At 40.2% G+C, this 26,855-nt stretch overlaps 2 protein-coding genes and 1 long non-coding RNA gene across 4 annotated transcripts in view; 2 read left to right on the top strand and 1 right to left on the bottom strand.

Moving 5' to 3' along the window:
- The first annotated feature begins 290 nt into the window (after positions 1 to 290).
- On the top strand, positions 291 to 4,560 carry tmem179ab (transmembrane protein 179a, genome duplicate B). The gene is made up of 4 exons (XM_088317489.1): positions 291 to 649; positions 1,742 to 1,879; positions 3,150 to 3,228; positions 3,308 to 4,560. Exons 1-4 carry the CDS (start codon positions 348 to 350, stop codon positions 3,479 to 3,481), a joined length of 693 nt encoding a protein of 230 aa, XP_088173615.1. The 5' UTR covers positions 291 to 347; the 3' UTR covers positions 3,482 to 4,560.
- c1h14orf180 (chromosome 1 C14orf180 homolog) lies at positions 4,203 to 19,112 on the bottom strand. The gene is made up of 10 exons (XM_088317477.1): positions 19,030 to 19,112; positions 16,680 to 17,046; positions 16,283 to 16,313; positions 13,855 to 13,941; positions 11,001 to 11,121; positions 9,564 to 9,594; positions 9,363 to 9,471; positions 8,482 to 8,645; positions 8,095 to 8,227; positions 4,203 to 6,448 (listed from the first exon to the last, which is right to left on the bottom strand). Exons 2-10 carry the CDS (start codon positions 16,830 to 16,832, stop codon positions 6,246 to 6,248), a joined length of 1,032 nt encoding a protein of 343 aa, XP_088173603.1. The 5' UTR covers positions 16,833 to 17,046; positions 19,030 to 19,112; the 3' UTR covers positions 4,203 to 6,245.
- Positions 19,113 to 19,131: 19 nt separating this feature from the next.
- Positions 19,132 to 26,855, top strand: part of LOC148343234 (uncharacterized) — a 42,329-nt gene continuing 34,605 nt past the window's right edge. For both annotated transcript variants that reach the window (XR_015846675.1, XR_015846676.1), the window contains exons 1-2: positions 19,132 to 19,282; positions 20,524 to 20,645. This is a non-coding gene — a long non-coding RNA (uncharacterized LOC148343234). The remainder of the gene's footprint in view (positions 19,283 to 20,523; positions 20,646 to 26,855) is intronic.

Genomic DNA, 26,855 nt, shown 5'->3' with positions numbered 1-26,855 from the left:
TTTGAACACAACCGTGTGGCTTTAACATTGGAAAAAAAACAAACAAACAATACAACCTCTTAGAATACAACATGGGACGAGGGTCGTCATCATACGACATATAGACTGATCCCAAAAAGTAGTTCTGCTTAACGTCGGTCGTGCCAATGACAGTATTTTGCTGAACATCTACAAAAAGGAAGTAGTTAAGACGTCGTAGAGAAGAAATTGCCTGCAGGCCTCTCCTGCTCATTAGTTTTCAGACCAGTGCGTCTTCGGAACACGTCCATGCTTCGGATGCTGCGACCGCCTCCACTGCGCATGCGCAACCTCTGCAGGACCCTGCACCGAGGAGGGAGACTGAGAAAATGGCCCTCGATAATTTAATTTTCGCTCAATGCGTTCTTTATTTTTTAGCCTTCATGTTTGGGTTTATCGCCGTTGTGCCTCTGTCCGAAAACACGGAGGACTTCGGGGGCAAGTGTTTGCTCTTCACGCGCGGGATGTGGCAGAATGAGAACATCACGGTGTCGAAGCAACGCTTCATCGTGGAGGAGTGGGGGGCCGAGTCCTCCTGCAGCTTCATCGCTTTTGTCGGGATAGCCTCCCTCATATTATCCGCAGTGCAGGCCTGGAGGCTGCTTTTCTTCTTGTGCAAAGGACACGATGAGTGAGTAGTTACCCATGCTCTTGTTCTGATTTCAGCATCCTCTTGTTCTGTCCATCTCCAACGCCCTGATTGCATGCTGCTTTGAGCATGACAAGCAGAAACACAGAAGGCTAGCAGCCATGCTAGAAAGATGGAGGAAACATGCAGCCAGCTCAAGCATCATTTCATTTCATGTATTGGAAATAATAATAATAATAAATATAATAATAATAATAACGTTTTTCGGTCCCTCTAGTGGCCAGGAAACCTAAACAGACAGTTTGATTATGCCATAGGTAGGCTCTGGCGTACTGTTACAGGAACTAAGCCCAGCTGCAAATTGTGAACATTTGCAATAGACGCCGCCTAAAGGAATCTAACTGCCAAGAGGGCAGAAAACTACCTTTTTCTTAATGAAACTTCTTAACTCAGTTCAAAACGGTTCCTTGGCACTAAGATGACACAAAATGGCAGCTAAGCACTACTTTTGCCTAAGCGAAGTGCCTCAATTTACTGCAACACTAAAATGCCCAATGGCATCATTGTACGAGGCCAAAGCAAAGATGTGAGTACAAAAACAGTGAGTATTTAATTTTTTTTTAAATAACAGGGGTGCACTTTCGTAAAAATCTGCGATTATGTGAAATGGTGAATCCCGAACCTTAGAGCGCCAAACTAATGTAATGAGCGCCATAACACTATTAAATACATCACGACATGGCATAGCAATGTCAGAATATTATTCAAATGTGCCCACTAGTGGATTCAATGTCAGATGTCATTGGATATTGCCATCTGCCATGACGTCAAAACTTTGTGGCCATTCTCAAAAATTTGAATGTGTTTTCGGTCCTCAGAGCCTCACAGTTAAGATGTTCTGGTTCAGAATCTTGGCTCAGGCCTTCGTGTGTTAGGTTTGCATCTTCCGTTCTTCTGGTAATGCGGTTTAATAACATGCTTGTCAGGATAATTAAAGAGTCAAAATTTTCCTTTCCACAGATTTTAATGTGATTCCTGTATGTGCCGTGTGATTGGCTCCAGCCTACCCAAGACCCCAAACGCTATTAAAAAAATGCCTGGATGGATGATAAATGTCCTCCATTTTTTCTACAGCTCCATCTTCAACGCCTTCCTCAACCTGCTGATCAGCTCCTTGGTGGTGTTCACCGTCTTCCTTTCGAGCACCATGGTCAGCGTGGGCTTCAACTTGTGGTGCGACTCCATCACAGAGGGAGGCACCATGCCCAGCAGGTTGGAGAATGACCTATGACATAATTTTATCACCAACTACAAACAAAGCAAGCACAAAACGCAAGACGAAAGTCTCCTTACTCTGAAGTAAATACAGAAGACGATATTGTTGCTGCTTGTTAGCGTGTCCCACGACTGATGCGTTTACTGCAACGTGGTTTAAGCATTTTCACTCAATACAATTTTAAAGTGGTGCTTCTCCACTACGGCCAAATGATTTAGACAAATCGAATTGCGATTGTATTCCTCAAGTGTGCGATTGTGATTTAATATGCGATTATTTTTTTCAAGGTTCCCATGTATTTTTAACAAACGCCAGCAATAAATAAATCTGTATTATATCAAATATCAGATCTGTTATAATGAAGTATAGAGCTATTTTATCTTTTTAAAACAGGTTTAAAATGTCATTTTTTTTCCAGTAAAAAAAAATCCATGGGGAAAAAAGAAACAAGTGTACACTAAAGTATTTCAGTCATGTAGGTTAAGCTCCCCTTTTAATAAATGCAGATGAACAATGAATTAATTCAAAAGACATTTCATCTATTTCAATTCCAATTGTTAACTTAAATACTGACTTGAAGTGTCAGGGATTTGTAATGAGCTGGAGGAGTAGGAGGACCCAAACACAGGGAAGCGAGGCAGTGGTAACTTAAATGGGGAATGAAAAAATAAAAATACTTAAGTAAAAAAAATAACAGGGACCAACAAAACACAAGGACATAACAGGGTGGGGTAGGCAGGTAGACAACTGACACGGACAACTGACCATGACAATGAACCGACAAGAACTGAAAGCAAACAGAGAACTAAATACAAACAAATTAACGGACAACGAGGAACACCTGGACAAGACACAAACGGTTGGTTAACACCTGGGGGTTGGGAAAACAAACACCGGTGAACACAATAAGCATGATGAGACAGGAACACTGCCAAACATGAAACGAAAGTAACATGTGACATCAAGTCTTTTAAGCGTTCATCATGACATCTTCAGTCAGTAAGTCAAATCAAAATCAGGTTACAAGTATGCTAACAAATCATGTGGCTTTATCACTTTCCACATTTCACCCGACAATATGTTAACACGTGGGCAGCACTTAAGCACTAAACCTAACTAGACATTAGATCAACATGAGACCAACTGACCGAAAGGAAGATGATTATTCTTTTTTTTTTTAAATTTACAGCCTTTGCAATTTAAAAATGGCATTCTGTGACATTGACATTATTCTGTGTGATGTGTTGCATGTTTTATTTTATGTAGCTGTGAAGACCTACAGGACACTGACCTAGAACTGGGCCTTAACAACTCTGCTTTCTATGACCAGTTTGCTATCGCTCAGGTAAGCCCCCTCATCATCGTAAAGAGCCAACAAAAACATCTGTCCCACTTCATTCAAACAAATTCTTTTTCTACTGCAGTTTGGCCTGTGGGCAGCGTGGCTCACCTGGCTGGCCATCGCCGCGCTGGCGTTTCTCAAGGTTTACCACAACTACAGACAAGAGGACCTGCTGGACAGCCTCATCCACGAGAAGGATCTGCTGCTCGGTCGCTCCTCTCGCCGCAGCTCTGACCTCAAGACCGGCCTCATCTAGAAATCAAAAGACGCGCACACACACACACACGTACACACACACACATTTACAATCTCCTCTCCTGCCATGAGACTCGCCAATGTTTGCCTCTGTTGACAATCAAAATCAGTTGGCTTTTGCTCACGTTGTGCAGAGAGTGAACTCAAGGATTTATCTTTGTCCTCTAACTGATTGATTTCCCCGAAGAAAACCCACTGATTGTTGTTAATCCTTCCTTTATTGACTCCATTCACCCACTGAGTGTGTTTCTCTTTTAATCTGATAGTTGAGCTAGTACAGTACTCGCCGTTTATGATACTCAGAAATACAGTGTTAAAGGCTTGGGCACTTGTTTGGACCGTGTCTTTGTGAACCTTATGCATGAGACCAAATGCATGACAAAATAATAATGCAGTGGCTTTTAGATCCGAATGGGTCCTATCGTATATCTGGATTTATACACCAATAAAATCATTTGTTTTATTCACGGTCCACACTGCATCCTGCATGCTGCAGCGAAAATAATAAAACAGCGTGCTTTCGTGGTGTTTTCCCGCAATTAACGATCCACTTATAAAAAAAATTATTAACTGTCCTTCTGCAGTCTGTCCCAAAATGCTTTTAGCAACTTGTGTCACACACAGTATCTCAGGCTACTCCCTACTACATTCTGTCAGCATTAAACATTCATACTGTATGCCGTAAAAGAAGCTGAAAAATGCATTTCACAAGAAAGACTATCACCGTTTGATGAGTTTTATTCAAAACAAGTAAAATCGTAAAAGAGAAGGAACTAAGAAAAAAAACTCCATAAAGGCACTTCTTATCAAGTGACCAGCGGTGAAATGCAGCCAAGCTAACGTGTATACAAATGACTTAATAGTTTTTACAAGAATAACCATTTTTTTTGCTTCCATATTATTATATATTAGTTATTAGTCACTTTCTGTGAAAATCCATGAAAAGCAACCCGTTACTGGTAAATATGGGATGTGTGTTATTGCTCATAATGAGAGGTACACAGTGTGTGGTGCTCCTATAAATAAATGTATACGAACGATTGAATTATGCTTCGATAAAGGAGACTCACGTAACAACTGGTTCTATTTGTCGTCTGTTTGGCCTCAAAATAACTAGTATACCTGAACCAATTGTCAACCCACCCACTTTCTGACTCCAAGAAAGAAAATTGGATTATTGCCTATGGTAAGAAATGGAACTGATAATCAACCTTAAGAAACCTTACATGATTTGATTTTGTTTCCAGATGGATTGTCAACCAGTCTTGCAATGTGACAGAAAGCAATCTCCTTATATCATCATTGAGCAGACCATGTTCTCCTCCTCATTTCACACAAATTACAGCTGCCAAGTACACTTGCGGGCCACATTAAATACTCTTGCACGAGTTAATGAGCAGACATAAAAGAGCTGCATCAAAAAAAAAAAAAATGCAATTGTAGCATTAAAAATCTTACAAAACCAGACTCAAAAACTACCAAAGAAAAACTGAGCATCATTATCTTGATAACGACTATATTATTGACGCAACACTTGTATTAAATTGTGTTACATTTTGTGTCATGTAAGGTCACTATTATTTACATTTACTGAAGGACAAATATAAAGCTGAATATTATTTGTTAGTGTATTGCACAAACACATTCAGTTTCATGTCATATACACACGAACCATATATTGTACAAAAATAAATACTTGCATTCAATGTAAATGATATACAATACATACAATAGAGGGCATCTTAGGAATCAAGTGTGCCAACCAATATTTGAGTGGAAATGTACAAAACTTAAGAATAGAAGCAAAATGCCGTTGTGACACCATTGAAATGTGAATGTATACATCACACACACACACACGTGTGCCTCAGCAAGTATGAAAAGACATTTGAGCATTCATTCAATATCCTTGAATTCCATCTTAAGGTCCATATTCGAGCTCTTTGCCTACACAAAAAAAGACAATTTAGGACAATGTGTTTTATGAGTAATTTTTTTCCACTACTGTATGACATTTCTGCACACTCGCACAACACCTTTGGCATCCTAGTAGAACAACTTTGGCCTAATAGTATGCACTGAATATTTAATTGGAAGCCAATTCGTGAATTATTTTACTAGTGAGTGCAAAGTGCTCTATTTTCTTGACTGGTGTAAATCTTCGAGGCAAGTTAGACCCGATGCTGGTAACGTCTCAGATGACTGTTGACCGGCGGATCTGCGAGAGGGAGTGCTGCGTTGTTGTGGGAGTAGTCAAAGCTGACTTAAATCATGGCCAATCAAAGTGGCTCATTTCATTGCCTTAATTGGGGCATACTTGGCGCACAACAGATTCTTGACACGGGGGAAGCACATCTGAGCCATGAAGTTTGCGCTTGGAGAACATCTCAATACCCGCCCCCACATAGATATGGCGCCCAGCGTGAAGATTTAAAAAATGTAATGATTTAAATATGCTTTGTTGGACCATCTGTCGACCTTGCGGTATACTTGCACAAGAGTTAAATCAAATTTCTGCCACCAAATTGTCACTTCACCAGGCGCATCTGCAAGGTAGTCCTTCTGCTGCGCTGGCCCACCAACGTGGCACCGCAAAATTGGCTAATAGATGCAGCGAGCTTTGCACCATGGCGCAGATGCGCTCGATATAATGGCTATGAAAATAAAGCGTAGTTATTCATGGACCTTAAAATGGATATGACTATATGGCTTTGCACACATGCGAGCTACATGTTTGTTATGTCCACTCTTGTGGTTGGTCTCCATCATTGCATGGTGAGCCATATCCAACAACCCCACACAAGCTGCTTCATGTGAAGCAGGTAGACAGCCAGAGCGGCCTCCAGCTGCTCGCACGCTCGCTGTGGATGCCGCCGGTCTGTACAGTACATGGCAACGCCCAGGAAGGACATCATCAGGAACAGGCAAGTGAACAGGACCAGGTGAGGGCGGGAAGGCGTCTCATAGGCTACACACACACACACACACACACACACACACAGACACAAGATTAAATAAACAAGAATATTTTGGCTTAAATAAACACTATTCCTTGTAGGCTCCAAACTATTTTAATGTTAAGGTGTTATTCACAGTGCAGCCTTGTTACACACTCACAGTGAGAGTGTTAAAAGGGGAATGGCACAAGGCTGTGTTTGGAATCACTCCCTAGCCACTACATGGTATCCTATAAAAATGAGCACCGTTCAAATATGAAGTGAGTTGAGCTTATCCCTTATATATTACTCTGAATGTATACCACAATGATCTTGAAAAATAATGATCAACATTGTCACTAGAAAATCATATCCCATGATGCATCTTGCGGGTACAGAAAAAAACATTTTCTTTTTTGGGCATTATTGATTTTCAGCATGTGTTTTGCCATTTTGAATGATATGATTGAGAGTAGAGAAGCACATAGCTTAGATGGAATTAAAGTGCTTTGTCTGTATTAATTCAGTAAAATATGGTACACGTAACGTAAATGGATCTACAGACAATAATGTTATTATAATTGATTTATTTGCTAAATATTTAGCAAGGAAGGTAAACCAGCTGATCTGGTGTGTTGCAATTATGCAACTGCAATTGCGCGTACAAGTTATGTTTGAAAACAATTTTTCCTCTGAACTATACAGAGCAGCCGTATTTGGTCCACTATATAACATTTCCTACACAGTGGGAGTGAGTCGCGAACAATCGAATAATTCTGAACAAAGCGAACCTCGGAGGTTTGTTTAAATGAAGTTAAAAAAAAAACAAAACAATGCAGCGTGGATGACTTTTGTTCGTGCACAAAGTGATTCCGTGCACTTGCATCCAGACTTACCACCTGTGTCGTCACAGGAAGGAATGTCTGTGAAGCCGACAGAAAAGCAACATGTCAGGGAGAAGAAGGCAAAATCTGGGATGCGCAGCAGTTACAGCTGGCTGTTTGATCCCTGGAGATTTTTTACTATCTCTCCAGAGGAGACCCAGAGTATGCATTGTTTTGCATGCATAATTAACTGAATTAACACATTTTATTACATATCTTTCTGCATTGTATTTTTGGGTGGTAATAACAATAAAACAATTAAAAAAAAAATCCCATTATTTGAGCAAACATGCATCATATATTGAATGGGTGAAAATAAGCGCAACCTCTGGGGTGTGATGCAATCCATTTTAGTGGGACTTTCAACAGATTTAGAAAACATAACACTGGATTCATCCATTCCTGGATTAAATTGTGACCATAATTACATCGTTAAGTAACTGTACATTTACATTAATTTGCAGCCAGGATAGGAGGGGGCATGTGTATAAATTTCCTATGTAAATTCCATTTCCTTTTGTTCATTGCCACTGCTGTGGTGGGGATGGAAAAAAAAAAAGAAGTAAAAGCTAAACACACAAGAATTTTTGCATGATGCCATTCTTCACATCCATTGCCCTCAAGATTTTTATTTATTTATTTTTATTGCATCTTTGGAGGATTTTATTTTTTAATTGCAAATTGCAGCATATCAGGGGTGTTTGATATTCAGACGAGAGCAAAACAGTTACACCAGATGGCAGCATGGTTTCTTTCTGTCACTGTTAGAACACATTATTGTCTTGTTCCCTCACCATGAACTGTCGTCTCAGGCTCCCGGAATCGAACCCTCCGCTCGCGTTTCCGTCTTTGGGTGGTTTCTGCGTCTGACCCGCAAGTGGGGCTTGGCTTCTTGAGGATGGATGGAGGGACTTTTCCATTTATGAACTGAATTTTTTTCAAAAAACATTGAAACATTGCACAATTCAAGCAGCAATATAGGATGTTCTAATTAATCAAGAATTCAATAATTAATTCATATTTTTTTTTAAATTGCAGGATAAATTTTCACTCTTTCCTACCTAACCCACGTGTCAGTTCAATATGCATGCAATAAAGTAACCAAGAGTGGAAAGGGACTCTCTTCCTCCAGGACAAACTGAAGTGCGCATGTGCATGTGTGCATGTGGAGCTGGCTCTACCTTGTCTTCTGTTTTGTCTTCCTGTTGGTGGCAAAAGTCCTTTCTGTGGCGAACCTCGCAGTTCTTTTCCAGATGTGAATGAGGAAAACCGTTGACGGTGTCCCTGATCGACTCAGCAACAGCCAAGCGTTTGGACAGGGCAGACACACGCTGACCTAGAGAGTCTTGCAACACAACATTAGTCACACATGATGACTCCCTAATATTGCGTAACACTGCAGTCCGCTTTGCAGAGAAGTCAAACAACATTAAACATGCTAACTTTTTGTTAACTCCATTGGTACCATCTTAAGTGGCAAATTCTTCAAATAAAAAAAATGAAATAAAAATTAACAATTACAGAAAGAAATATCTGCTGATAATCTCCAATAACCACTTTATTGATTTCAGAATTGCTTAATCCGTGCCTATGCCTAATACGGAGGGTATTTTTCATAAGCAATGTCAATAATGACTGTCGAATTATTAGCTTGCTTGATAACTCAATTTGTTCTCGTAGATTTTGACTGAACAAATGGAAATATAGACACAAAGTATAAAAGCGCAGTCATACTTATTTCCTGTTTTTCTAGTACAGTAAGAAATATCACCAGGCAAAACCTCGACTCTTCAATTATTTATTTATAGCTTTGCGCCAACATACCTATGGCAAAATTCAATTAACCTAAGAACCCAAGAACGCAGAACTTAAGAACTAGCAACGTTCACATGGGATGGTTTGAGCCTAAATGATTCAGAGAAATATTGCAATTGGCTCAATATGTGCATGCACACAATGATATCATATATAGGTTGTCTCCATATTTACGCACACATTTGTCTTGTTGTGTCATGTAGCTATCTCGGCTACAAAATAATCTCAGCAATATCAGCAAACCTACCTGAATATTCAGTCTTGCCAATCTCGGCATAGACTGTTGCCATGAGCTCCAGGCTTTTGGCAGTTTTTGGGTGGTCGTTACCAAAGGCCCTCTGGCGGATTTTGGCAGCCTGAAAGGAGGGCAAGTTAGAATTTAACATATTACTGTAAATATTTGGAGAAATATTGACAGAATATCAATAAAACAGGGTGGGGGACGTACCTCCCCACTGTACTCCAGCGCAAGATGAGGTCTACAACGGGGGTAAAAAAAAGGAAGTCATTAATTACACGCATTAATACGTAGCGACTTCCGCCAAGACATAAACACGTGCCACCCACAATATCAACAAGAGCCATAAAATCTTTGTACACTCAAAGATGGTCACGTTTAAACCGCACCTACAATGTCATCCGGATGCTATTTAAAGTGATCCGATTCACAAATGAAAGTAGATCTCAATTTAATTTGGTTCTATCTTTGCACGTGCATCTTTATACAGTTTAATGAAATTGTCTGAGTGTTTCAATATGATTTTTTTTAAAGCTACCATATTTTAAATAGAAACTGTTGCCAAATGTAAAATATAGATCAGAAACAACTTCACAGGTTTAACTTTGCTTAGAGTGATTGACCGAGAAATTATGATTTTTTTTTTTTCCAATATAAATTATGCAGATTCTATGTCATCAAAAAGTTAATTGACTTGTCAGTTGCACAGAAACAAACTGAACTGATTGAATGAAAACAACAACGTGCTAAACTACATGAGGGAGCCAACAACGCACACAACAAATCCGCTGAACTCAAACAAAAATTTACTACAAAGAATGATGTGGGTCAAGTAGGTTGGCTCATGATGGTTGTCATGAGAACGTATAATATCTGTGAGACCAACTTCGAAATACACCGGCAGGCATTTGACACAGGAAGCAAGTCTGTGGCTACTTGTGCAGGAAGTGGAAAAACTCTTCTTCCGCCTGCAGCTTTATTTTACGGACACGTGCCCCTCACCCACGTCTTTTCGTGAAGTGTTAATCCGTGAAGTGTTAATCCAGGTAGGCTCGATACAGGAAATATGCAGGCCAGCCAGCCGTGTCTCCTCATATATGACCCGTCACGGCGCCACCCTCACGTCTGGTTTAATCATGTCGAGCAAGCTCTGTTTAGCGTGTCAGAATGACAGACTCCCTCTTCCGAAGCCACACTTCCCTTCAATTAGTAATGGCCGGGTGTCAGATTGACGGCTTTAGAAAAACCGCTAGCTGACACCTGATCGGAGAATACCGAAACAAACTTCCCATGACATTGCTGAAATAGTGACGGGGACGTTGATGCTTTCTCTGATTTCTCTGACCTGACTTTTGGATGTACTGTATTGCACTTCCTTCTCCGGAGTACACGACAGAAGTTCTATTTGGACTACAGAAAGACTGCAACCAAGCCTTGATCAAGCAAGCCCGCAAGACTCATTGGCACACATCTTAAATGTCTAATGCCTTTCTTTACATCTATGGATTAACTCAGCTCTACAACATCTCAAAAAAAAAAAACAGCCATCACATTAACTTTGCACATCACTAAAACTAACCCCTGATGAGACTAAAAGTGCTTCAACACCCAGAACATTAGTTACAGCACTTTGGAAGTTTTACCTACTGTTTGCTCATGATGCATAGCTGGGCCAGCCGCTCGAATTGCTGTGCCTGGGATGCCTGCTCCGATAGTTCCTCTGGGGTCGCCCATCCTGCAGAGCCCAGTGAAGCCTCCTCCTGGGGCCCTGTTACACAAACACAGGGCATGGGATTGCAGTCAGCCTGCCAGCAAAACACTCAGGCTACCAAAGTCCTCTGTCCTGACTATGTGCAAGCTTTAAAATAAATAAATAAATGTGTGCCTATCTTACTACGAAGAGCAACTCTGAGAACTGGAGACAAGAGTACGGAGATATGGGTAGAAGAGAGCAGATAAGGGGGTCAAACAACACGCTCGCCACACCCACTGGAACACTCTGACACACATGCGTGCAAGATGAAACAACAAATACAAAATATGCGCACACACAAGACTCATTGAGTAGAGGACACGTGAACTTTTTTTTAACCCACGTGGAGAAAAGCCAGCTGGTGATCAATGCTAAATTTAATTATTTGACTCAACACCCGAAGCCATAAGGTCATATGACTGGCCAGATTTCCCCTCCACCGTGGTTATGCTGCTACACAGCGCTTCCTGCAGTAAACGGAGAAGGAGGAGGAGGCAGACGTGCAGGCTGAAAGCAAGATATGATGAATGACCAGCACACTGGTGATAGCGGCTCAACTCCCTGAAGGTAAACGAACATGGAGCCACATTAAATAAGGCGGACTGTTGCCTTAAGCGTGGTCAGATTCAAAGATTTTTGTGGTTAATTTGATGATCTTTATATGAATTACAATAAAGATCTCATATTTCTCAGATAAGAATTGAAATTTGGAAAACAGTAAGTTCTCAAAACAATTTGTAGAAAACATCATCATGGTTCTCAAAATCCCTCGTGCATCACGCGAAAGTAAATATTTGTGTCACTGAACATGTCCGCGCTATCAGAACGAAAAGTCTTTGAGTTATTGTGGACGAATAAGACAGTCAAATTGCTTCGTCATGTTGACATTATAACAAAGTACTCTGATGTAAAACTGCCGAATTCAGTGTTCAAAATTGAAAGTTCTACCTTCCTGTATATGCGGACGTTTGATTACAAGAGACTGGACAAAATTCATATTTCACTTTTACTATTTGCATCACAATTTGTTGACAAAACATCTCATTGTGGTACAGAAAGGAAAAGACAGCGCTGCATAGCACAAAGAAAAAAAAACAATCAGAAAAAGTACAAATGTGAACAGGAAAGTTTTATCGTAAGAAATTTACAGTGCAGTCGACTTACTTTCTTTGGCCACAATTCTCATCGAGATCACAACAATTATCTTCACTAAGCATGAACAGAAAACTTGTTGCTGATTGGTTGATCTAAACTTCCCTTCGTTAGAAAAAAAATGAAATGTATAGAAAAAGACACGCCCACCAAGATGCTCGTGCCACCCAATTTGAGATCTCTTAAAACAATTTTGTTTTACCATTATTATGATTCATTTATTATCAGTCGCAATTTTTGTGTTGTTATTTTTGTTTGATTGATTTCAACAGCAAAACACTGCCGTTCTGAAAATATGTTAGGTATGCATGCATATATGCATATTTTTCAAAATGAACTTGCAAGTTTCTTTTTTTTGTGTGGCAGAACGTAAAAAGGCGAGCCATGTCTATAAAATATGTGTGTACAATATTTGCAAATAACGAGAGTCTAGGACACTGAGGTGGACCGGCACTGACAGCAGTTGCGTGTTGCTTAATCGTCTCGTTAGTTTGTATTTAGTTACCTGTTTGCTTTCAGTTCTTGTCGGTTCATTGTCCATGTCAGATGTCCATGTCAGCGTCCGTGTCAGTCTCGCCCAGCCAAGTTAAGTCAAGTCATTGCGTTTTGTAGGTCCCTGTTATTTTGCACTTTTGATATTCTAGTTTTTTTCCCAGCACCTTGTTCGCCTTTTGCTTTTCGTCAAATTAAAGACTCCTTATTAGTTACTCCTGCCTCACTTCCCCGCATTTGGGTCGTCCTCCCCCTGAACCTCCACGGAAACCTTGACACTGTGTGCTACAATACACCCTCAGGGAGCAAGTGAACAATAACAAGAAATGCCCTTGAATTATTAGCACAATCTGTTCAGCCATTTTGCATGTTAAGACTTTTAAGAAGAGCTAATGGCAACATTTTGTGGGGTGTGCGATAATTCAACAGAGATCCATAACAATACATTTTCATCCACATGATCATATCGGAACCAGCAGAGGATTGTACGTAATAATTTGCATGGATGTGCCAAAGCATTCGAAACTTGTTCAAGGAAATGAGAAACACGAACAAAAGTGACACGAGGACGTGAAAATTGAACAAATAGTTTTGAGGGATTCTATTTGGATCTGAGAAAACAACTGAGATAAAGTTTAACTTTACCTAAAATTGTTGGAGGCTTCATCATTATAACAAGGCATGATGTACAGTTCAATTCAAATTCAGGCTAGCAAATAAATACACTTCCTTCCCTTTTAAATTGCTGAAACACTTTTCCAACATTACAAGATTCAAATGTTAAGTTTCTGGACAAGATCTGTAATTTGAATAGGCGGTTATGTTGGATAGTATTTATTAAAAAATAAACTCTCATACCCAATAGCAGCAAACCAGTAAAAGGCAGAAACACAGCCACAAGAACAGGAATATACTCTATATACATACATACATACGTGCAGTAGTCGGTCTAAGTGCACATTTCCAATATTTTGTGAGCATTTGAGTATCAAATAATATTCTCAGATGACAAAGCAAATAGCATAATGAAGTGCACAGATTATGGGTTACATGCTTTTCTAATCTTAGAGGTAAAAAACATATTGTCATGCATATTGAACTTGCCTGTGCTCCCGTGTAGAGCCGTGAGCTCGATCAATGCCACCTCGTAGAACATTTTCTCAGCCTGGATGAACTGGAGGGCCTTCCCATCTGTTTATATGGGTAAAGGATCACTCTGTTGTCCAGTGGGACAGAGTTTGTCCATTGTTGAAGTTAAAAACAGCCTTGATTCTCATCTCAACTCTGTTTCTTGTCTTCTCCCGCTCCACTGATCTCAAGAATGACCTGGCTGACAACAGTACACGTCGTCAATCAATGTTACTGTATTGTGACCTGAAATGCGTATGCTGATTCTTGTCACCATTCATCGCCATTGAACGTTCAATTTGATATTTTGCTGGAATTGTTTGCTCAGATGCCTTTCATTTCATAGTATTGTCGTCATCAAAAGCCTCTATTAAAAGCACCTTCAAAAATAGCGCCTCCGTACGCGGTCAGAAAAATTCTATTGTACTTGGCTTGCTGTGAAATGACACCGGTGATAATTGTCAGGTGAATTTACAGACCACTTGCTAAAAATAAACACAGCCCCTACTGCCGAAATGACCTATTTAAACCACATCTCTCACGTGTAAAAAATTGCTCGATGTTTATTGGCCATGTGACTTTCCTTACCTCGTAAATAGTTTGATCCAGGAGTTCATGGACAATGACATCATGACAAAGGAATTGATATACAAAGTCAAACGTTTTAGAAATAGAAATCAGCTGCCAATTCAGGATCTAAAAATGATTTGGAAAAAAGTAACTGCAGCAAGCGACTGCATAGAACTTAGCCTAAAATTGATCGAGGTGAAATTTGAAATAAATAAGAATAACTAAAACTTTGTGTAAAGTACTATTAGTATTTTTTGATGATGTGTTATAATGCACAATAAGAAAAGCATGCGCGCCTCAATCATGGGAGACAGCGAGCAGAGGGGGAGCACACTTGGTATGTGTTGGACTGTTTGTCGGCAGGGTTGGGGTTGCAGTCATCATTGAAGGTCGGCACACTTCCGGTGCCCGCTATTTTTAGCCTCATTGGATCACAACAATATTAGCTACAAGAATGCCACGCGCACCATTTTTTTTTTTCCATTTGTCCCTTTAGAACAATTTTTCCTAATCTGTATCTGGTCATGGCACAGATTTTAAATGATCTTATGGTACGCCAACAAATAAAAATAAATTATAAACTCGTCTTAATTTATTTGCAAATTTACTGAGTGGGCTATGCTGCTGCTTGAATGGATACACCGGTCAATTGTACCTTTCAGCATCTTTTTTGAATTTATAGGTTGCTGTCATAAATACATTATTTGTCATAAACAGCGATCATTTTCCTGCAGTGTACCTTATCTGATCTGTCTCTCATGTGACACAATTGTGCCACTACAGCTTAGTTTGCAAGCACTGCAAGAGACGCAAAGTGATATAATTATATCGTGTGTTGTCCCCTCCCTGTGCCTCATCACATTAAAATTATAGGAAATGCTACCGCTTTTATCTGATGTCCTTCTTCGTTGCTTCAAGCTTTCAAAGAACTGTATCAGTAAACACTCAGCAACCAAAAGAGCTTCTGGCTGGGACAAAGGTCACTGCACTGATAACCATACAGTACACCAATGTCCAAACTCAGACGGTTATTGTGCACTCACTGTGAAGTGGCTAAAATCTTGAATTCACCTTTTGCGCAGGTAAGAAGAGACAGTTATTTGATCATTTCCTGCTACTGAACTTTGACCTTGTTTTGCAGAGGACCACTGCAAAAACAATTGAACACAATGCCAGATAAAACGACATAGAATGGCTGTATGACCTTATTTATGACTATTTTTACTGGTTGTGCAAAGCCGCTAAATGTACACAATTATTATTGATGCTGTAATGTACGGTAGTAATGTACTGGAGGGAAGAGGACGTAACCCTGTCCAACTAGATAAGTGGAAAATGGTTCACACTGATAGGGTCCCGCTGATTGCTTGAGCTGAAGCGACACCGAACAAATGCTGCTACTTAAACAATGGCCAGTGAGGGGTAGCCGCTGGTTCGTGTAGCAGGCCAGTTAAGAGTCGCAACGTCTCGGTGACAGCGAGAGGAAAATATACACCCGGTGACACCCAACACCCTCTATTATCCCTATGCTCTATATTGTAGAGCTTTATGGAGGCTGTTAAGTGGCAATAGGCAACCTAGTCAAGCGCAGATAGCCCACAAGTTAATTAGTTTACTTGGCCGCTCTGTTGTGGCGAGATAAGAGCCTACAAATCCTCTTACCACTAAAGCGTGAGCTTTAGACAAACAGCGTATCATTGTAGGATAAATGTGCCGTTATGAGCCCGTCAACAGATATTGACTCTCTCTCTTTACAACCCTTCCATTTAGATTGAATTCTGTAGATGATCTATGTCCTCTCTTGTGGGCCTGAGAGCCAAATTGAACAGGATACAATTCTTTTCCGTGATGAACAGTTCTGCAATCTGTAAAGCACAGGACAATGCTTATGGGTTAATAACATTGAATGATGTCATAAATTGTCAGACAAGTGAGTTGGATCGTCATAGGTCTGGTCATCATCATGTTAATGTTCACATGCTCTGGAGTGGTCTATGTTTTGACATCTGGGACATTCCTTCATGTACAACTAAACAGAATAAAAATGGATTCACTTGAAAGTCATGTGACGCAGAACCCACATGCATAAAAGGAATTGGTCCTTCTTTAACAAGTGTGAATTTCTAAGTTCTAAGTTTATTCCTCAAATCAGCACCATGTACACATTCAACTAATATATTCACGATGCAGCAGATTTGGTTGAGACCAAGACAATAGTAGTATTTGCTCACCTGGTGAAGGCAATTAGGCAGAGAGGTGAAGCTCTGCACATGAGTCAGTCCAAGCAGGCAGCTGAGAAAGCAGTGCAGGGCGGCCTGGTACTCCCCCTGCTGCTGGAGCTGCTGTCCCAGCTCAAACAGGCCCTCCCTCCCCCCACTCAGCATCCCCAGTCCCAGCCGAAGCCGGCACTGCCTCCCATCAGAGCGCTCTGGATGCCGAGGACAAATCGGCACTTCAGCCCTCGCATGAGCAGCTGATGCCGCACACCAACTCTCAATCTGTCCCCGATTGTCCCGTCAAGGACAGGTGGTAAGTAACGGGCTGAGGGAGCTTCGGCGACTCACACTGTTCGGATCCATTCCCTTCCCTCTACCCAGGCTGCAACAGGAAAGGAGGACAGAGGAAGTGGAGAGTATTTGCTGGTTGAGTGGCGGAGCTTTGGACCAATCACTGCTCTGCATTTTACACACTTTTTCTCCACCCCTCAAAGGAGAAAGTACAACAATGTTATGTTGACATACAATATGTCTCAGCTCTCTGACTTTCTGTTGTTTTATATTTGAAGAATTAGGCCTACATGTGCGTCTTTAAAACTATAAAAAGCATTTTTTTTTCTGTTTTAATGAGGAGTTGCGTAACCATATGCAAAAGAGACTGAATATTGTGTGTGCATGTACATGAAAATGCCAGCGGGACATTTTTCACACAGCAAGCCAACGGATGTAAGCACAGAGCCACTGCGATCAGTATCAGCGAGCGTGAAAGAAAGAAAAAGTGCACTTCACTAACCAAACAAACAGAGCAAATATTTATTCATCAGGCGTGCACCATAAAAGTATATGCACGCAGCTCTTAAAACTCTGCCAACTAAAAACGCCTGTTAAGAAGTGTGCGGACACTGACAGCTGCACACCTCACATTAATTTAGCGTGGTTTAAATGAATGTAAAACAGAAAGCAAATCAGCAAAGTCAGTCTCCGTTCGCGTCCAATGCACTGAGCTAGCTAAGCATTTTAATGGCGGTGAATGCAAATCAATTGAAGATCAGAGAGCATTAACATCTGATGGCAGGTGAGACAGGAACTGTGACCAGCGCAGGTGGACTAATGGATTTTAGCACTTGATTATGGAGAGTCTCATCACGGGTGAGCAACACAGACAAGTGAGTGTGCTTACGTCAGTAAGCTGTCAGAAGTGAGGCACTTGACACTTGGATGTAAGGGAGGTGTCTTGTCCTCAGATTGATCTAATTGACAGCCAATTAGAGATCTCCTAATTGCTAAGAGGTCATGCGGAACACATCATCACGTTAACAACACAAATTTAAGTTTGAAAGCCGAGTGGGACAAAGCAGCTGATTTCCCTCGCTCTGCCATGTTCGGCATGTTGTGGTTTTGTTTGCCGTTTTGAGTGTGTGCATACTTGTTCACTGATAAGGAGCTAAACAGGAAAATGGCAATCATGATGAACTAAAAAATTAACCTTATCGTTGAAAGTGGTGGTCGTCAAAGGAAAAGCTTTTCAAAGCATCAAAAGTAAGTTGAGGGACCTATAAAGCCTTCTCTGATTAAAATTAGCTGTTGACCAGTGTTATTAAATCAAAAAGATTTTATGTCATTTAATTCTTGAGCAGCGTCTTCTTCTTAACTCAAATTAAACATGACAATAAATATGAAGCACTGAAAATATGCAATATAAATTTAAAAAAATAAATCCAAAAAAAGGTAAAACTGCCTTTTAAAATTATGGTCCCGTCTATATTCTAATATGTAAAAATATCGTGCGTATTTAACACAAAAAGGAGAAATCTAGTTGTACTTGGTAAATGGATTGCCTGCCTCGAGCATCAAAAGGACAAATACACCACTATGATCAGAAAACAACAGAGTGAGTTCTCACAAAAGCCAGAGGGTACACCGACCCTTCAAAATACGACACGAATCTTAGTGTGTTTTGCAGGCCATGTTTAGGGTAGCTTACACTAATACATCAAAAAAGATTGTTTGTGCTTCCTGCATAGTGCACATTAAGTTACAGCCATGTAAGCTACAGTACAGTATATGCAACTTTTTGTGCACAACAGCAGATTTAGCCAACAGTGATAAAATAAAATATAAATATAGATATACCATATTTTTCGGTTTTTCTTTTGTCAGCTTTTCAGTTTGTCATCTTTTATTCAAATTATTCCTATTACGTGAGCGTTGCCACTCTCAACTGCATCTAATCGCAAGTAGGTGTATGTTTTTGCCATTTAATGGGAGCAATTTTTGGCGTCGCATTTCCAATGTTACAGTGTGGGACAATATCATTGCTGTCTGTGGGACCGAGGGATAAATATTAAAATTCCGTCCTATTTACCTTAATTTTCATGTTTGTCTTGTCATTCTTCTGTTCTCACCAAATTTAGAACAATTTCCTGGCGCCATGTCTAAAATCAAGGGAAATGTAGTTCTACTAGCCTTATGCTGCTGCTGCATGTTAGATCCAATGCAAGCCAAGCTTTTCTGGAAGCATATTTCCAATTTTCCAATGCGCGACTGGACCGGCGCAAAGTAAGCGACACAGCCAGCTTTCAATACCTGCCAGGATCAAACAAAAAGCTCGGAAAATGGTGAGTGTATTGAATTGTTTACAACTGTTCAACTGTCAATCGTGATAGCATTTAGCATTAGCCACAGTAACACAACCACCGGGCACCAGATTGACGAGCAATGTTCTACCTTTTTTTTTTTTTTTTTTGCCCGTGAGAGTATCCTCTTCTCCGCTCAAAGAAACCACCATACGTATATCGGGGATGGACAAAAGCAAGCTGTTTTCGAACTAGCATAATAATACAGAATCTATTAAATGTATGTTAGTATTTTTTTTCCTGTTTTTTTTTTTGGGGGGGGGGGCGTGACATAGATCTATTAGAGCTGTGTATGTGATGAATTGCACAGTAAACATTGAAATGAGATTGCTTCCTTGTTAAGTTATCTGAAAAATGAAGCCAGTTCTTTGACTTTAACACTTCTACCTTGTGGCCACAGCATCTACATTGCTGTCGTATTCTGGCAGTTTATTAGGCCTGGACCTGACACCCCCAGCTACTGGAAGGCATTTTATGACCTCCATGTAATCAGCAGTAAATGCTGCTACCATCTGTCTCTTTTTACTCAATTATCTGACCCAATGACTTTACTGATAAACACAGTCCAAGTCAGCACAGCCACAAAGATCTAAGCTGAAGTTATCACGTCATTATGAACGCTTTTTTGTTTTAGTACAAGAAACTTTGATCATTCATTCATGAGCTAAAAATCAGACTGGAGAATGAATCACCAGAGAATAAAGAGGTTTCATTGTATTAGAGTCACATCCAGTATTTAGAGCACACTCAGCAATGCATAGCGCAGTGTGCACTTAAAAGTTCAAGTGTTGACTCAAAGCTGTTTAACTTGGTTTGCAACACATTCATCACAATCACTGTCAGGTAAAAGCAAATCAAGAACTGATAGTTAAACCAAATTCCTGTACTTGGTTAATACGTTTTTAGCTCCACTCTTGCGCCCCCAAGTGGAGAGCTTCTAAAACTGTGCTGTCCATTTTTAAGAGTTGACTCTTTCATCCTGCAGAAATTATGTAAAGAAAATTAAATAAAGGAACCTTGGAAGTTAATGACAAAATCATGCAGAGGAGATTTTTTTTTTTAACTAAATTGTTGTAATCAGACAACATGAGTAAGCCTCAGTCCGAAGATTAGATATTAATTGAATCGTCCTTAAATCTGCAGGTTCTGGTGTGATTACACAGGTAGATAATATATTCACTGGCAGGGGAGAGGTCCAAACTCATTAAACGTTTTATTTACAGAGTCATCATGAACCTGTGGACAATTTCATCATGGAAAATAAACAGCCAGGGCCATGTCCTTCACTAGTGAAATACGTCAACCCCTCTGAGAAGGAAACAACACTAATAAAACACTGTGACATGTAAGTATAAAACCACAAATAGCAGGTGCACCCCTCCACCATGCTCCCATAAGAGCCTCGGTTTATGTCATGATTTAACCCATTTTAATCAGAACGAAATACAATGAGAAGGTGCTACTGACAAGTATGTATATTTATGGGATGAATGCTTTAATTTATGTTTTCATGACAATGAGGAGTTGAATATTTTCAGAATGGCTAAATCACACAAGGAGGGTGTGTATTTTTTTTTCAAACATGGAATGTAGAAAAATACCAATATTACAATTTCTGCATGAGTAAATTATTTAATTTGCATCGCAATAAAAATTGAAAAAGGAAAAAAAGCATCGCAAAAAAAAACTGCGGCATATCGAAATTCAAGTGTAGTGGAACGTCAAAATTCAACTGAAACTTCAGAATGCTCATGTTCAACTATTCCGTGGTTCAGCGCTCTTTGCAAATTTCATAATCTGTGTTTATGTGTTTTTTGTGCTGTACTTGTCATCTTGGGTGCACGTTGCTCGTTAGTTTTTTTTTTTTGTTTTGTTTTCACTTGTGCTTGTCAAAATGGTCCTTGTGTCTACCAATCTTGAGTCTACCAATCAGCTTGTCCTATCTCGCTCCGATTCATGCTGCATTCAAGGAAGGTGGGAAGTCAGAATTATCTCCCTCGTATTGTCCCAGTTTGGACCTCAAAGCATTCGGGGCAAATGTAAACAACAAAGTCAATAACAGTAAATTGTTTGTTGCTTTGGTTCATCACAACACACGGACCTTCTTGATAATGAATTTTATTCAATTAATATCTTCAAAGCCTATTTTTCCTTTTACCAAATTACTTCATGCCGGGAGATAACGAAATATTTTCACGTCAGTACAAATCACATTGTGTTACATGAAGTTATAGCAAGCTATAGCTGAATTAATTTATTAATGTAATTAATGTAATGCCTCTTTTTGTTCTAACTTTGCAAGAATGTTCAAAGAAGCATTCAAGTGCACTTTTCCTGGTCAGAAGTCAGAAAATTCTGACAGTTCCAGTAAGACCCGCCGTTTGTTGGTTCATTGCATTTGTTGCTGATTTTTGTTTCTTGTCTGGTGGTTTTCCCAATCATGAAGAGTCATTTCTGAGTTGAAGTTTGTCATCTCGTCATCTAATTATTTTTGTCTTCTGTTGATTATGTTCAGTTTTTAGTTTTTTTTTCCATTTATTTTTAATCACATCCGCCTCACAGTGCAGAGGTCAAGAGTTCAAATCCTTCCTGTGCTGAGTTTGCGTGTTCTCCCCAAGGAGTTTCTCTGGGCACCAGTTCAGGGCGCACTCTGCTTCTTGTCCGAGCACAGCTGGGAAAGGCTCCAGCACTCCCCTGACACACGTGAGGATAATAATCTGACAACACATGCCCAAAGCAAAAAATGAATCAAAATGAAATGTTACCATTGGTGCTTATATGGGAACAGCTCACATTTTTCTTCACCAGAGTACTCATCATGATGAACATTCTAGTTTTGACCATTGTATTGTTTGTCATTTCAACAAGGCTACACTCCTTAGCACAAACATGTGGTTTTAAAAATGGCGTTCTAACTGTTCCCATCTGGTTGTGATGGCCATAAAGCATGAGGGAATGGACTGGCCCTCTCAGGGGAAATCTATAGTTTGTTTGGCTGGAAACAGGAGGTGTAAACAAAACGGAAGGCAGAGGACGATTTATGACTTTGTGATGCATACATCTGTGTGGTGGTGACAATCGCTCCTACTCAGTCATAGCTCATTGTGACAGGCTGCAAAGAAACTGAGGCATTCTTAGAAAGTAAACTGACAACGATCTCAACTAACCTGCTGCTCCTCCTGTTGTAGAACACAATGAAAAATGTAGTAAAATAGTCAAATTAGCTGCCATGAAGTAAATACAGCAAGCAGAGGCAAACTGTACCGCATTTATGTGTGCTATCGTGCTAAAGATAAAAAGCAGGTCAGGTTGGACCATGAAGTAGCAATTTGCTTATTCTCAGATTTTTTTTTTGCGACAAGTATGTTAACCACTATTAAACATGAGTTTATCCGTTGTTAACCTATCAAAATGCCATGATCCATTACCTGTGTTAGCTTTGTATTTTCCTTTTATTAGCAACTCTTAGCTTCTGTATGTGCCACAAGATGTGTCTATGGGGCATGATTGCATGAATTTGGGTGTGACGCGGTATTTGTGGCTACCCACCATTCAAAGTACCCAACCTTTTTAGAGTGCTTTCTCGTTCTGCTGGGGGACTTCAATGTTCACGTGGGCGACAACAGTGAGACTCCATCTCGATCAGAACTTGAGAAGTGTTTTGCTGATGGACTTTTGTGCTCATCACGGTTGCCCATAAGGAACACCACGTGTATTTGACACCGGGACACATTTGGACGCAGTTCTATTAGGATTAGCTTTCAACTCCACATGACTGTCACTGTTCTTCTGGTATCTATAGTTTATGTCTTTTAATTTATGTGCTAATTTCCCACTAATTTATATCACACCATACGGAAAGCGCTTTGTTACAGCTCCAGCTGTTGTGAAATGCGCTATATAAATAAAGTTTTATTGTAATATATGTAATTTACGGTTGTGACATTAGACTTGCGGCCTCTTGACTTGGACACTCGGACGAAGATAGGGTCAGAGATGTCAATCAATAACCACCTGATGGTGTGTTGACTCCAATGTTGGGGAAATTATGGGTCCGACCTAGCAAGGTTTGGCAGAATCCCGTTAGACAAAACATCAACTCCCACCTCCGGCAGAACTTCGTCCATGTCCAGGAGGAGTCGTGCATTATCACGTTGCAACATGATGCTTGTGTTCAATGAACTGATCAATTCAAGGCCAGTGAGTTGTGGTCCACAGCATGAGGCAAATGGTGGTCACACCAGATACTGACTGACTGCTCTGCATTCAATATAGTACAGAAATGTCGAGTGCCACATTTGTCTCGGTCTCTCACTTCAATAGCTCACAAACTACTTTCTGGTTCATGAACAATGATATTAGGCGACAGATGAACGACAGCTGGTGACATTTTTAAAGTAGGAAATTTAAATCCTTGAGTAACATTTTCACACAGCTTGCCACAAAATGTTTAATGGACTCTTTGTTGTTTTTCTCCCAAATATATTATTTAAGTATCGTTGATACTTACAACCCAACAAGCAAACTCACCAACTAAATCAAAACACGAGCCAGTGATTTTCATCTGGTGGCGCTTATAAACATATTTAATAATTCAATAAACCCGTTAGCTGATTACCCTTAGATTAGGGATGGTCAGGTTATTCTACTGCCCTGGACATGAGTTATATTTGACACTTAAAAAACAAACAATGTGGCGACATATTATCCAATGCATTACGTTGCCCATTACATTGGTATGCAACCATAGATGCATTTGCTTTTTATTGCCATTTCCCCTGACCATAAACCTGGGTTATTGTTGCATCTAACACCCGATGCAGTGTTTTATTGTGGCCTAATAAAAATGAATTCATCTACAAACGCTTGATGGTTTCCCCTCCAGGAAAAAAAAAGCACAGGGCATATTGTAAAAATCCATGATAATTATCTTGCAATATTGGTTTTACTACTGGAGGATGTATCCCGGCCACATGCTGTTTTCGCTGATAATTCTAATGCTTTACTGCCTCATCAGTTGGGGAGGATAGAACACTGAACAAAACGAGCGCACCAACAAAAAATCAGTCAAGACGGCTCAAATATAACACATGAAGATATCATTTTGTTTTGCATGGTTTAATTTTATATAACTTATAAAGTATAATTCACGACACAGCGATTGGATTTAGGTATCTGTTTGTGGGACAGAAATAAAAATACTGTACTGCATATTGCATTAGGTTATTTTGCATGGGTCTCAATGGCGGAGGCTTTAACAGTTTAGAAAACTGCACAAGAATAGAATTCCTTTGGTCCATCATGGTGAAATTGGGTGTTGTGCGGACCCCAAATCCAAAAATATCCTGTGAATACATTGATGGATTTTCAATGAAATTAATTCAACCTGACAGAAAATATTTAATAATGCTTTTTACATCACAGGGGGGGGGATTAACTCAAAATTCATAGTGAAGCATGACTCTCGCCCGGTTATCTCTTTGTTAGGGCAACGTGGACACTTAAAGAGGGAAACATCCACAAACCCAACCAGGAAGGGAACAAATAATATAAGACTTCCAGTTCTTCTTCATAATGCATGCAATGACACGTATCTGTATTTAATGCCAAGTGAGACGGCTACAAAACTGCAAGCCTTCAGTGTCGTTTTTTCCAGCAGGCACACATTTGCTACGGCATCAAGCTCTTTTTTTTATTTTTTTTATAGCCATTATAGTATTCCATTTGTGCCCTCTGACCCACGGTGATGTCATATATTCAATCCAATTCCGAATGAAATGGACAAAGTGAAATCCATGGGGTGTCTGTGGAATAGCACGGGCTCTGCGTGTCTAAAAGCAGTTTCTCTGTGCAGTTCGGTCGGGCATTAGATGCGACATAATTGCATCCACTGGCTGAGGTCACGGAAGGCCAGAGATTATTGGATGGAATGTGTATCAGTGATGGAACTTGTGGAAAGAGAGAAGACCATTACGGGAAGTCCCACACACCAGTGAAAAATGGAATGACTTTTGAAAAACTGGATTCTGTGACATTTTAGTGTCATATACTCCAGACATTAACTGTTCGTTTCATCAGGGGGAGCTTTTCACATGACTCCCCCTACAACTTTGCTATGCTCTCAGGGTTTGTGTGTCTAAACCACATACATTTTATTTTTTTTCCCTTCTTTTTCAGATTGACACTTTCATTGAATGTAAATATAAAGAGAGAGGGTGGTGCACAGTGCCACAAAAAATCATTTAGTTTTAGTTCAATTCACAATCATATATTGTGGCCCGAAAGGGTCAAAAGGACTCAAACCTGAACCCATGCATGAGCTTCAGCTCCACAGCTTAGTAGTCGCATAATTGCCCTGGCAAGCGTGGGCCCCAAAATGCGGATTTAAGAAAAAAAAAAGACCTTACGCCACTAATCGTGCACAAAATGGGCTCCAAATTAGTTTTATCCACAGGTGGCCAAATAACACAATTTTCAGTACTGCCTGCCTTGTTGACAATTTGTTCCTTGCTGTAATTGTGGTCTAGGGTAATTTCTGGATCAACTCGGGTACAGATTTCAGTCTATGTGGTTAAAAACCGCATCTTACTTAAAATAAGTGGGGCCTCTTTTGGGCAAGCTGCGGTCTTGTGATGCTTGAGTTATGATCACCATTTATAAAACCTTCATGGACAAAAAGACACTGCCAGTGGAGACCACAATACACGGCAATTTTTTTAATTTTTTTTTTATCCTGGGGTGGAAAATTACAACATGCGTGCAGAACCACCTTGGTTGTCAGTCGGACAGCAGGACTAAGGCAGCAAGGAGTGTGGACAATGTGGGAGAGCATACCACAGTGCAGCATTTTCTGGGCAGATTTCCATCACACACAGGCCTTGTTCAAGCTGTCTCTGATGCTTTATCGAGCCTAGTAAATCTTCACATCTGGAGCAAGAGCGAGACTCCTTTCTACTCTGGTCACCCTAGAAGAGGATCATTGTAACATCTCCTCAGCGGCAGCCGAAAGTCCCTGGGGAAAGACCACAATCAGTGGCACCATGAGCAGGTGCTCAAACAGTTCCTGAGAGATATCCACTGCATGAAATCTAATTTGTTCAAATTGGAGAAAAAACACTCACGCAGCATCCGAATGGCAGCTGCAAGTCCACCCGGACAGGCAGCACACATTTTTCCCACAGCATTCCAGCCACCTCTGAAAAGACAAAACATCTGAGTTTGAGCTCACAGTGCCCTGCAAAGAGTGCATTGAAGAAGCAACTGAGAACAAACAAGTTACGTACCAGGAACCAGTGCAAAGGTGCCAGAACAGATGCCATATAATATATTGCAATACGTATGTTGCATACATTGTAGTGTTTGCGTGAGACTGCAGATGTGACCTAATTACAGAATGCTCACCACCCGAAAGTTACATCAGCTGCTCCATGTGGAAAGATTTCTCTCTCTCTCTCTCTCTCTCTCGTCTCTCCTTGTCAAACAATTGCATTTCAGAGTTTGTCTGATGGCTCACAACGGATGTCCTTTGTGTATGAATTGCTCAAAAATGTTTGGG

Source organism: Idiotropiscis lumnitzeri, chromosome 1 (genome assembly GCF_059441095.1).
Source record: "Idiotropiscis lumnitzeri isolate Australia: NSW breed Sydney's pygmy pipehorse chromosome 1, RoL_Ilum_1.0, whole genome shotgun sequence".
NCBI lineage: Eukaryota > Metazoa > Chordata > Actinopteri > Syngnathiformes > Syngnathidae > Idiotropiscis > Idiotropiscis lumnitzeri.
Note: the sequence above shows the minus strand (reverse complement) of the source record. Positions and strands in the feature narration are given on the sequence as shown.

Bases quoted from the DNA above. Each gene is read 5' to 3' on its own strand.
- tmem179ab (XM_088317489.1), top strand. From the start codon at position 348: ATGGCCCTCGATAATTTAATTTTCGCTCAATGCGTTCTTTATTTTTTA. The intron at 650-1,741 runs GTGAGTAGTTAC...TTTTTTCTACAG, and splicing joins TTGTGCAAAGGACACGATGA to CTCCATCTTCAACGCCTTCC. The intron at 3,229-3,307 runs GTAAGCCCCCTC...TTTCTACTGCAG, and splicing joins ACCAGTTTGCTATCGCTCAG to TTTGGCCTGTGGGCAGCGTG.
- c1h14orf180 (XM_088317477.1), bottom strand. From the start codon at position 16,832: ATGCTGAGTGGGGGGAGGGAGGGCCTGTTTGAGCTGGGACAGCAGCTC. The intron at 9,472-9,563 runs GTACGTCCCCCA...CCCTCCTTTCAG, and splicing joins CGCTGGAGTACAGTGGGGAG to GCTGCCAAAATCCGCCAGAG. The intron at 8,646-9,362 runs GTAGGTTTGCTG...TTGTGTTGCAAG, and splicing joins TGGCAAGACTGAATATTCAG to ACTCTCTAGGTCAGCGTGTG.